Here is a 12801-nt window from a genome sequence, read left to right as displayed (position 1 = left end):
CACCATTGATCGCCCATTAAGGGTGATTGCCCTTCTCCATCTGCATACAGTTTCATGCCCGTTGCTGGTTGGCTAACTAGCAACAGGGTCTTACCAGCCAATGGAATTGTGTGATTACAAGCCAGGGGAATCCCATAAAAGAGGGCTCCCCTGGCCCAGAGAGCCAGTCCAGATTTACTTGATGCCTTGCCAATAAACCAAGAGCTGACTGTCACTCGACTCGTGTCTTACTGCCTGCGCGATCTAACAATAAGGAAAACCTGTGGATCCAAAATTCTCCCCTCTTTCCCCCCCCCCAATACTGTTGACAAGCTAGAAACATTACAGTGGTCCAAAAGTAGGTTTTGTAGCTTGACACCTAGACTGCTTGCCTTCCCTTGGGAAAAGATAAATAAAGTTCCATGAATCTGGGGGGGGGGGGGTCTCAGTCCTGGATTTCTTGTGACTGAAATAATTCAAGGCTAACTCCCTGTTTGATTCCTCCTCCCTGCCTGGCTGAGCATTTCCCAACAAATATAAAAACAAAAGAAATTAAAAGATGTAAATAAAATAAAACTGAAAAAGAAACACATACATGCTATATATAACCCAATAGTAATACATTTACAAAGGTTTTACATAAATGTTCTGCAGTCCATTGAGAACTATTTGTCAAACAAAAGCTTGTTAGCTCATATAAAAATGGAAAGTCCACTTTTCACATTCATATCTTCATATTTCTTTCATGGTGTACACTCACATAGCTATATAAATTTAATTTAATATTTGAGAATATTAAATCTTATCTCACAGGATAATGTATACATTAAGATCATAATAGCTGTTACAATTGTAAATACTATCATTCACACTTTACAACACTATCATTTACATATCATAGACTGTCCTAAGCAAAAAAATGTTTCTAAAGGAGAAAAACATTTGTTGCTACTAATTGATGTGAAGTGTAAATGCTGGCTTTTACTAAAATTTTCCATTTATTATGTTTTTCCCCCATTTAGTTGATGTTGAAATCTGGATTGCACATTGCATTAACTTAGCATGAAAAAATACTGTTTAGCACACATAACTCACCACAGTCTTTGAGTCAATATAAAAATAAGAGAAACTATATGAAATATATTACATTTGGATTTCAAGGCAGTCTAACAAGATAAAAATGTAATGTATAAATATTCTCAGGGCTACCCAGAAAGGAAAATTTGTGCTAGAAGGACCCTGAAATTTAGGACTACCCAAAAGAGATGTAAAATGATAAAATTCAAGATTCCAAAGACATATCTCCCTGCTTTAAAACACAACTGCATCTTCCTAAAGATAAATTTAATACTTTTGTTGTGGATTTTGTACAAGTGTATGTTATGGACCTATTATACACATGTGTAAATCTTAGTTTGCACAGAACTATGTGGGCCTCTGCATTTTGTATCAGCTGAAGCTTCCACATAACCTTTAAGGGCAGCCACATATAGAATGCATTACAATAATCCAACTGGTAGGTGACCAAGGTGCGGGTGACTGTGGAAAGAGATCATTGGTCCAGGAATGGGCATAATTGGTACATAACACACAGTTGTGCAAAGGGTCTCCTCACCACAATTCAACAGGAGTTGTGAGTCCAGAAGGATCCCCAAATTGTGCATCAAATCTGTCTGGAGCAGATAACCCCATCCATAACCAAAGATAGTAGGACCATATTTGATGCATCAATCAGAGCTGGCCAAAGTCTTCACCTGGCTTTTCAGCAATAGTTCAGAAGAAGACCCAAGTCATGGAACTTTCTCAGAATGAAAAACTAACATGTCAGATTGGAAGATTTGGTTCTTTGTGTCTTCACTCCTATCCATCAGAATTAGATTCTACAGCTCACCAATACTAGGCCATTATTAGCAACCCAAGCAATTCTACTTCTACCATTACTGGTCCACTAATTTATTTTATGTGATTCTGTCTAAACCCAAATTCTCCTATCAGCAGGCATGTCATCAGTGTGGTCATCCTAAGCCTTCTTCTGAAACTTAGTCCACAGTGATGAACAGAGGAATTTAATCAAGATCATGTGAGGGATTTAACAGAGGGATAGAATCAAGATCACGTGAAGTGTTAATATCACTTTACAATGCCTTGGTAAGTTCACACTTGGAATACTGCATCCAGTTTTGGTTGCCACAATGTAAAAAAGATGTCAAGATTCTAGAAAGAGGGTAGAGAAGAGCAACAAAGATGATCTGGGGACTGGAGACATATAAGGAACAGTTGCTGGAATTGGTCATGTGTAGTCTAATGAAGAGAAGGATGAGGGGTGACATAATAGCAGTGTTCCAATATCTCAGAGGCTGCCAAAAAGAAGAGGGAGTCAAGCTATTCTCCAAAGCACCTGAAGGCAGGACAAGAAGCAACGGATGCAAACTAATCAAGGACAGAACCAACCTAGAACTAAGGAGAAATTTCTTGACAGTTAGAACAATTAATCAGTGGAACAACCTTCCTCCAGAAGTTGTGAATGCTCCAGTGCTAGAAGTTTTTAAGAAGAGACTGGACTGGAGAAATGGTATAGGATTTCCTGCCTGAGTAGTGGGTTGGACTAGATGACCTCCAGCTGTATTATTATTATTATTATTATTATTATTATTATTATTATTATTATTATTATTATTATTATTATTATTATTATTATTATTATTATTATTATTATTATTAGTTGTTGTGTTGTTGTTGTTGTTGTTTTCTTTTTTTACTATCTATAGAATAGAGACTCCCAAAGGTGCTTTTTCAAGAGGCAATGGGACTTTCTTTGTTTTTCCTTTAAGGCATTTTACTTCTTATCCAAAAAGCTTCTTCAGTTCTGACTGACTATTGTGGGGGATAGAAGGATTCACATTCCTTGCAGTCATCTGGTCATTAGCACTCTTTCTGAAAATCATTGAAGCCACTTGGAGGTTTATCTGTGTCCTCAATAATCTGTCCCCTGAATAGTGCAAATGGATGTGGAAACATTTTGGAACTCCTGAAAAACCTGTGTTGTAAACAGGAGATAGCTGGTGTCATATCCCTCTCCTGTTGAAACAGGGCTGTTCAACTCTCAGAAAGAGTGCTAATGAACAGATGACTGCAAGGAATATAAATCTTTCCATTCTCCACCATTGAGTCACAACTGAAGACGCTTCTTGGATGAGAAGCGAAACATCTTCAGTGAAAAACGAAGAAGATCCAGTTGCCTCTTGAAAAAGCATTTTTGGGACAACTATGTTCTGAATGACTGAAAATCTCCATAGACATAGAATAGGGACAATACATAGCAGCTTTCATTGTCTTCCCTGCAATTACCTGAATTATAATAATTACTATTTCTAAAAAAAAAATCCAACAGATTTTCCAAAGTGAAAAGAAAAACAGCTGATGTGTAATTTCAAACATGGTTATAAAACCCCTTTGCGCCCTGACATTCAGAACTGGGCTAGCTGGAGAAGAGACAGATGTGACTGTTTGTTTGTTTTTTTAAAAAAAACTTTCCCTTCCCATGCTATGTGACATTTCTCATAGTTGAATGTTATTGGAAGAGATTGCTTCAGTTAAATACAGTGCCAAGGATGAGGTTCTTGATGGGCATCTGAGCACCTAATCTGCACATAGATGATGATATTAGAAGTTTTGTTTCTTCTTTTATCTCATATAGAAAACAATATCAATGCAAAGGTCTGCTTCCCACTTGATACCCTTCCTAGCCCTCACGAATCCTATCAAACAGGTGACTTCCTCATAGGTGGGATTACTTCTCAGATGTGGTACTTTTTTCATGAACTTTCTTTCCACAAGCAACCTTCACAGGACCTGAGCTTCCAGTTTCCAATGTAAGAAACTCTCTTACCTGACTTCGTTGTAACTCCATTCTCTTTTCTATGAAAGAAGATATTGATTGGTCAGCTCTGCAAATCGCAAGATTTGGTGACATGCAAATGCAATGGATGAATGAAGGAGACAGTTTGCAAACTTATTCTTACAATTTCTAAGGATGAATTAAAGGAAGTGGGGAAATGAGCAAATAAATAAGCTAAACTCTCTCTCCATTTATACCTCTAAGACATTATAATTGGAGTAACTATTTCCAAAATAATTCTTATTTGGTTTGGTCCCAGTCACTGAATTCATCCAATAATTCCATTCTTTTTCCCAGAATTCAGGAGAAAGTTCCTAATAGTAAGAACAATTAACTGGTGGAACTGCTTGCCTTCAGAAGTTGTGAGTGCCCCATCACTGGAGGCTTTTAAAAATAGACTGGACAGCCATTTGTCTGAAATGGTATAGGGCCTCCTGCTTGAGCAGGGGGTTGGACTAGAACACCTCCAAAGTCCCGTCCAACTCTGTTATTCTACGTTCTATGTTTTAGCAATATATTAGATACCAAAGATACAAGCATATACATTCATCATTTGCAGAGAATGATGTTAGGTAAGCGATAAAAATATCAAGCCAAAGAAATTTAACACCTGAAGGGAAAAAAGAAAACTTATTTAAAACTAAATGTCTATGGAGATGCTCAATCATCCAGATTGCGGTTGTCCAAAAGTGCTTTTCCAAAACACAATTAGATTTTTCTTGGGTTTTTCCCCTTGCTTCTCATCCATTTAAAATTAGTTTCTGCCAATAGTAAGTCAGTAGTTTATACCATTCACCATACTTCTGCATATCTTTTTTTTATCTCTGCAAACCATTCTTGCTTTTACCACCCCCCCTACATAGTTTCAGCTGTTCTTTAAACTTCTCCCCTCTCTCTTTGACACATTGTATGAGGAGAACCGTGTTGGTACATGGTATCCAAAACTCAGAAGGTGACTGGTAGCACCTTGTACATCTAACAAATTCTCCTAAAAGGCCTGGAAACTAAAACATATGAAGAACGGCTGCAGGAATTGGGTTTGGCTCGTCTAAAGAAAAAAAGAAAAGAGTCGACATGATAGCAGTATTCCAGTATTTGAGGGGCTGCCACAAAGAAGAGGGAGTCAAATTATTCTACAAAGCACCAGAGAGAAGGACAAGAAACAATGGTTGGACATTGATCAAAGAGAGAAGCAACCTGGAATTAAGGAGAAACTTCCTAACAGTGAATACAATTAACCAGTGGAACAGAAGTTGCCTCCAGAAATTGTGGGTGCTCCATCACTGGAGGTTTTTGAGAAGAGACCAGACAGCCACTTGTCTGAAATGGTATAGGAGGCTGGACTAGAAGACCTCCAAGGTCCCTTCCAGTTCTGTAATTTTGTTCTGTTCTGTTCTGCTCTGCTCTGCTCTAATCTATTCTAAACATATCAGCTTTCAAGAGATGCAGCTGACTTCATTAGATGCAATGGACTGGCTGAACTGATGTAGGAATTGCATTGGATTGAGCTGTGAGAGAGAGGAAAGGAAGTCAGGGTGATTATGCAGATGCAAGTTCCATACAAGGCAAGTTACAGATACTTTATCATGAGGGGGGTGCACCACCAGGGCAGTATTCACTCCTGGCAACTGCCTGGATTAGTCCCTGCAATTTTCTGAAGTGGTTTGTCCTTGCCTTCTTCTTCCTAGAACTGAGCAACAGCAACTGGCACAAGGTCACCCATCTGACTTCATGCTTCAGGCAGGGCTAGAACTTTTAGACTGCTGGTTTCTAGCCTGATTCCTTAATCCCTACACCAAACAAGCTCTCATCTTGTCAATTAACAACTTAATACGTTTTTTAAAAACTTGTTTCATGTTAAAAGTCTCTCTTTTTGAGGATCTCATCCATTTCCTCTGTCTTGCCCTTCCTCTTGATTCATTAATGCTTCTTTTCATCTTTTCATCATTCAATCAAGATCACGTGAAGTGTTAATACACCTTACAATGCCTTGGAATGCTGCATCGTTTTGGTCACCACAATATAAAAAAGATGTTGAGACACTATAAAGAGTACAGAGAAGAGCAACAAAGATGATCAGTGAAATGGAGGCTAAAACATATAAGGAATGGTTGCTGGAATTGGGTATGTCTAGTTTAATGAAGAGAAGGACAAGGGGTGACATGATAGCAGTATTCCAATATCTCAGGGGCTACCACAAAGAAGAGGGAGTCAAGCTATTCTTTAAAGAACCTGAAGGCAGGACAAGAAGCAATGGATGGAAACTAATCAAGAAGCAACATGGAATTAATTAGAACAATTAATCAACCCTAACCTGCCTCCAGAAGATGTGAATGTTCCAATACTGAAAGTTTTTAAGAAGAGACTGGACAACCATTTGTTTGAAATGATATAGGGTTTCCTGCTGGGGTTGGACTAGAAGATCTCCAAGGTCCCTTCCAACTCTGCTATTCTGTTCTGTACCATTCCATTCGGTTCCGTTCTGTTCATCTTCTTTTGATTCAATCCTCATTCTATCTCTATGACCAGTCCACCTCAGTGTATACAAAGTGATGTGTGGATGTGGTAGAAACAAGGATCAGTTCCCTAGCTTTCAGCATGCTTGCCTGGATATTTATCTATTGTACTTTGCTTTGGGAATCACAGGGAAAAGCATACAAAAAAGATTTCTTTGCAGCAGCTGTAAGAGCAGCTCATGCTTGCTTTAAAGCTTCACTAGTGGGGTGTTTTGCTTATCCAATCTTATTTCCCAACTGTATATTTTTTGGAACTTGTATTTTAATTTTTTTTCAATAAAAACAAAATGTTTCTGAAGCATTTCTTTGAAATAATACCAACAACCCTACTATTTATATTATCCGCATTGATTTCAAAGTTATATAACATTTCATGAATTCATCTAAGATCTTTCTATTCTTTCTTATCTTATACATCTTTTTGGCTATTCCATCTCTCCTTCTGATTATTTTTGCAGCTTGTGTCCATAACTACATAAACAACATCTCATTTTGTTTCTGTTGATTTTTTTATTAATTTTAGATTGCTTGTAGTAATGGATCCAGAGACTGGTAAAAAAAAATTAAACAGTTATATGGGTTGTACAATCTGAACATAACTGTCTTTCAGCATAGTGACAAAGTTCTACCAACATGTCTTGGGCTTGGTGTTCGCAGTAAATGAGATTAACCAAAATCCCCAGATCTTGCCCAATGTCACACTTGGGTTTCACATTTATGATAGTTACTATGATGAGAAGATGACTTATCAGACCACATTGAACCTACTCTTCAAATTCCATAGATTTTTCCCCAACTATGCATGCATTTTCCAGAAAAATCTCATGGCCATCATTGGTGGACTTGGCTCTGATATCTCCTTCCACATGTCTGATATCTTAACCCTTTACAAAATTCCACAGGTAAGATCTTCAAATGCATTTTTGTCCCTTCTAGTCTATATCTTGACTCTTGGTGACTGCCTAGGTAAGTCCCTACATTTTTCTTGCCAAGATTTCAGAAGTGGTTTGCCATTGCTTCCTTCCCAGAGTTGAGAAAGAGTGACTGGTCCAAAGGTCAACCAGCTAACTTCATATCAAATGAAGGACTAGAATTCACAGTCTCCTGGTTTATAATCTGATGCCTTAACTGACTCTCATGTCACTATGAAAGGTACATTGATATGATTATGAATTAAGATAGAGTAGGAACCTATTTAATTTATTTTTGGAACAATATTGTAGTTTAGAAAAAAGGAAGAAAGATTTGACTGGCAACAAATATTTAACTATTCAAAATGAAACTAAGTTATTGTGTTTTAAAGGATTTTGACAATTAAAGAGTAGAGAAATCAGACAGAATAATGGATTTGAACAGATTTCTTTATTGTTACTCTTTTTGTAGAAATTGTTTCATCTTCCCATAGACCAGCTTTGTCTAATTTGAATGAACAATGGACATTCAAACCATGATCCAAGTCCCCATGTTCTAAAAAGGCAATCACAAAGACTGAAAGATGTTTCTTACAGTAAATATATGTGCGTTTTCTTTTAGCTCACATATGGTTCTTTTGCTTCTGAACAAAACAACCCAACACGGTTCCCTTCCTTTTATCGCATGGTCTCAAATGAAGCTCATCAGTATGCAGGAATTGTCCAGTTATTGAAGCATTTTGGATGGACTTGGATTGGACTCATTGTTTTGAGAGATGAGAGTGGAGATCATTTCTTGAAGATCTTGGAACTTTTGTTTTTCCAGAATGGAATCTGTTCTGCCTTTATACAAAGAATCCCAAGTCAAGGTCGTTTGCCATCATTAACCCAAATCAATGAAGTATCCTCAAGTACTTATCAACATGTCATGGACAACAGAGCCAAAATATTTGTTGTGTATGGAGAAACTCTTACAGTGATGTGGCTGAGTTCTTTAATGTTTCAGTCAGATTCTTTTGATCAGGAAAATGCATCAATTGGAAAGTTGTGGATTGTGACTGCACAAATTGATTTCACAATCATGGGCCTTGTAGCAAACTGGGATCCAAAATTATTCCACGGCACCATTTCTTTTGAAGTTCCTTCAAATGAACCACTTGGGTTTCAGACATACCTTCAGAACCTAAACTGTTGCTCAGAAGAAGAGGATAACTTCCTAAAGGACTTTTGGGAGCAAGCCTTTCATTGTACATTTTCAAATTCAAAAGGATTAGAGGAACACAATAAAGCATGCACTGGGGTAGAGAAGTTGGAGACGCTTCCAGATTCTGTTTTTGAAATGCAGATGACTGGTTACAGCTACAGCATCTTTAATGCTGTCTATATTTTGGCACATGCTTTACATGCCATGTCTTCATTTAGGTCCCTCCACCAAGCGTTAGTGAAAAGAAAGAGACTTTCACTTCAAGATCTTCAACCTTGGCAGGTAATAAGGAGCATGGTGGTTCCTGTAGTTAGTACACTGGGTTGACTATTAGCAAGCTCCCATCATTCACTCCAGCTCTTGCCCATCTAGCAGATAAATAGGTACCACTTCAGTGGGCACATTAACATGAAAGGAGCCCCCAACCAAGAATCCCCAGGGCAAGTAATTTCTCCAAAATGAAATAACTTTATTATTAGGAACATATTTTGGTAAGTGAAATAGCCCTTAGTTGCAATGGAATCATATTTTTCATTTCAGCAAATACATGCCAGTTCTGTGCTTACTTGCCTTTTATGTATTTTTGTCCTTTTTCAAGAACAGACAGAAGAGATGGCATTCAAGATTAGCAGAGGCAGAAGGATTCAATTCTTCCCTTCAAAGTTGTAATTAGCATGGGAGACTTGCTTATTTAGATTTTTTACTGGGTGGGGAATTTGTGACAAATAAGGATATTCAAAGGAATGCCATGTTTTGGCTTAGATTACTGCAAAAGAAAATGGGAACATATCTCTCCTATATGCTGCAAATGTCAACATCCTTTTATTCAGTGTGTCTATACTGTCACTGCCCTCACCTTCTAGAACAACACCCCCCAAAGATACAGAAGACACACATTCTCTTGGGGTTCCAGAAAGCTCTTAAAACCTTTAAACCTCTTAGCCCTGTGTTTATTGAGGCCCTGTTGTGTTTTTATTACTGTGGTTTTGTTTTTAGTCTGGGCAGTTTCATTGTGCTTTATGAGTTTAGCTGTGTTAACCATGTATTGCATTTTGTTAGCCCCCAGAGTCTCCCTGAACTGGGTAGCCATAACAAATTTTATTACCTAAATAAATAAAGCAAGCCAGCAAGCTAATGAGAAAACAAAATCTAGACTTGCCTGCTATGATGAAATACATGACTTCTCAACTAGTTCTGCTTTGGAGACTGAAACATTTGCAACATCTGTGATTGAAATGTGATGTGCATTTCATCTTAGATTGGTGAGGGTTAAGATAAAAGTATGTAGCAGTTGATCTACTATAGCTTGTAGCAATTTTCCCACTGTGTTATATGTGATGTTTTAGCTATTCTTTCTTTTTCTGATAGCTTCACTGGTTTCTTCGAGGCATTTCCTTTAACAACTCAGCTGGAGAAAGTGTGACTTTTAATGACAGAATGGAGGTGGCCACTGGCTTTGATATAATGAAGATGGTCATATTTCCTAACAACTCCTTCACTAAAGTGAAAGTTGGTAGGATAGCTACTAAGGAAGGGCAGACCTTCAGCTTTTATCAAGATAGAAAGAGCTGGCACAGGCTTTTCAACCAGGTGCACTTTCTCAATTTTAATAGGCTGTTCCATTGTGTGAAAAAGTATTTGATGGATCATTTCTTCTGGCTTAGGAATTGGCCCTGTATAGTTAGTTATATTTTGAAATGAAGAGTAATAGCAGTAGCGATAACACTTATATACCATTTCATAGTGCTTTACAGCATTCTTTAAGCAGTTTGCAGAGTCAGCATATTGCCCCCAACAATCTGGGTCCTCGTTTTACCAACCTCAGAAGGATAGAAGCTCGAGTCAATCTTCAGCCTGTTAGGATCGATCTCCTGGCAGTGGGCAGAGTTAGCCAGCAATTTTGCATTCTAACCACTCTACCACCACAGCTGTTGCTTTCCATGTCATAGTATGCAATCATTATAGGAGGAGAGTCATGTTAGTCTAAGATTAGGCAGATGGAACAAAACCTGAGAACATCTCAACAAACACAAGGGTCCATGGACAAAGTGTGTCCATGCACTTCCAGTGGGCCATTCTTGGCCTAGGAGGCCTCCCCCAAGCCTCCAAAGCCCAGAATAGACTTCTGGAAGTGGCATCCACGCACTTCCAGTGGGCCGTTCTGTGCCTGGGAGGCCTCCCCAGGGCCTCTGAGGCTCAGAACGGATTTCCGGAAGTGGCGTCCACTCACTCATGGTGGGACGTTTGGGGCCAGGCCTACAAGGCCCAGAACAGTCTTCCAGTGACATCCACATACTTCCAGTGAGCCGTTCTGGGCCTGGGCCTTGCAGAAAAGGGCTAGGGCTTCAGCTGGTTCGCCGACAACAACCAAAAATTAGCTACCGGTTCTACCGAACTGGTGCGAACCTGCTGAATCCCACCACTAGTTCTGCATTAGAAAATGCATTGTATCAAAAAACATGTGAAGTCATTATTCCTTTCTATTTGGTGAGCCTGCATATGGAATATTGTGTATAATTTTGGGCACCACCTTTATAGAGGAATATTGACAAGTTAGAGATAGCAATACAAATGAAACAAAGGGAGCAATACAAATGATACAAAGATTTGAAGACATGGCATATGAGGTTAGGCTTAAGGAACTTGAGATTTCCTTTTTAAAGAAAAGAAGACTTAAGAGAGAGATGATAGCTATGTATAGCACATAAAAAGAAGCAAAGATGTTCAAGAACTCTTTTTCATGACCACATAAAGGACCAGAAACAATGAAAATAAATTGCATTATCTAGTTTCTGTTTCGATAGAAAGAAAACTTCCTGATGGTAAAATTGGTTCAACAGGTGAATATATAGGTATAAAGGCTGGGTTTCTCCATCTCTGGAGGTCATTAAAAAGAAACTGGACAGTCACTTTTCATGGATAGTTTAGTTGGGTTTTCTACATCTTGCAGGTTAGATGGATGTTCCTTTCCAACTATACAGTTCTACAATTTTATGATACTTTGATTCTATTCTCAACCATGTTGTTTTTCACAACAATTATTTGACAGATATATTTATTACATGTCAGATAAACTATGGTAGAATCCCAAAAATATTATTTATGAACCAAAATGGTCCTAAGGCCACCCTATCTGTATCTCTGAAGCATCATTTGGGAAGCTAATCTTTGATCTTTCAAATTCTCTCCAACCAGTCTCAAGAAATTCTTCCTAATCTATGTGCATATTTATACATATTAATCAATACAGACTTTCTTTTTTAATAGTCTATATGATGAAGAAAATCAGTTTTTCTATCTTAAATATTTTTCACATTTATGGATAGGTTCTGCCCTTTTCGCTGTGTAGTAATCCTTGCCAGCCTGGATACCAAAAGAAAAAGAAAGAAGGGGAGAAATTCTGCTGCTACGATTGTGCTCCCTGCCCAGAAGGGGAAATTTCATGCCAAATAGGTAAGTAATATAGTACAAAAAAAATATTCCAGCATGCATTAATGCAAGCAAACATGTGCAAAATGTGTTACTGTGTCAGCTAGTCAGGAGAACTTGGATACACTTCTATGTGTCTAGGAAATCCAGAGAAGAAAGTAATTTCTACCAGCATACAATGATTTTTCAGTGGAATCAATGAGAAATCAACAGAAGAATTAAAAAAAACAATATCTGTGTGTAAAAGGTACAAGTAAAGTTTTCCTGTTCCAGTTGTGTCTGACTCTAGGACAAAGTGCTCATCTTAGGATGGACTTCCGGACCGCTTCCCCTCGCCGCAGGGAGACGGAACCGCCTAGATGGTTCCGTCCCAGGCGCCTGATGGACCCGGAGAGGTTTCTGACGGAGCTTGGGCCATATCCTGAGGAGCTGGGTCACGACTCGGTGGAACATCAGGCTGCGGCCTGGGATGTGGCCGCAGTCGCAGCACTGGACCGAGTCGTGCCGCTGCGGCCTCTGACCTGGCGTAGATCTCAACTGGCCCCTTGGTTCACCAAGGGGCTGAGAGAGATGAAACGCCAGAAAAGACGCCTAGAGAGCAGTTGGAGGGTCACCCGAACCGAATCCGACCGAACACAGGTAAGGATACATGTTAGATCCTACCATGTGGCGATGAGGGTGGCGAGGTCTAATTACTACTCCACCCTCATTGCGTCATCAGATAACCGCCCGGCCTCCCTCTTCAGGGTGACCCGCTCCCTCCTTCAATTGAGGGGGGGCGGGGACCCCCTGGCGGGGAAGGCTGAGGAATTTGCACAATATCTGTATGACAAAGTCGCTCGGATCCGAGAGGGTTTGGACTCC

The 12801-nt window shown here is 39.0% G+C and overlaps 1 protein-coding gene across 1 annotated transcript in view; it reads left to right on the top strand.

The window, feature by feature from the left end:
• The first annotated feature begins 7989 nt into the window (after positions 1-7989).
• LOC114923755 (vomeronasal type-2 receptor 26-like) overlaps positions 7990-12801 on the top strand; it is a 7870-nt gene continuing 3058 nt past the window's right edge. Inside the window, exons 1-3 of the mRNA XM_029287099.1 lie at positions 7990-8790; positions 9877-10098; positions 11835-11961. Coding sequence (XP_029142932.1) covers positions 7990-8790; positions 9877-10098; positions 11835-11961 — 1150 coding nt within the window. The remainder of the gene's footprint in view (positions 8791-9876; positions 10099-11834; positions 11962-12801) is intronic.

The sequence above is a fragment of the Protobothrops mucrosquamatus genome, unplaced genomic scaffold (genome assembly GCF_001527695.2).
Source record: "Protobothrops mucrosquamatus isolate PMUCROS unplaced genomic scaffold, P.Mucros_1.0 scaffold_244, whole genome shotgun sequence".
NCBI classification, from domain to species: Eukaryota; Metazoa; Chordata; class Lepidosauria; order Squamata; family Viperidae; genus Protobothrops; species Protobothrops mucrosquamatus.
Note: the sequence above shows the minus strand (reverse complement) of the source record. Positions and strands in the feature narration are given on the sequence as shown.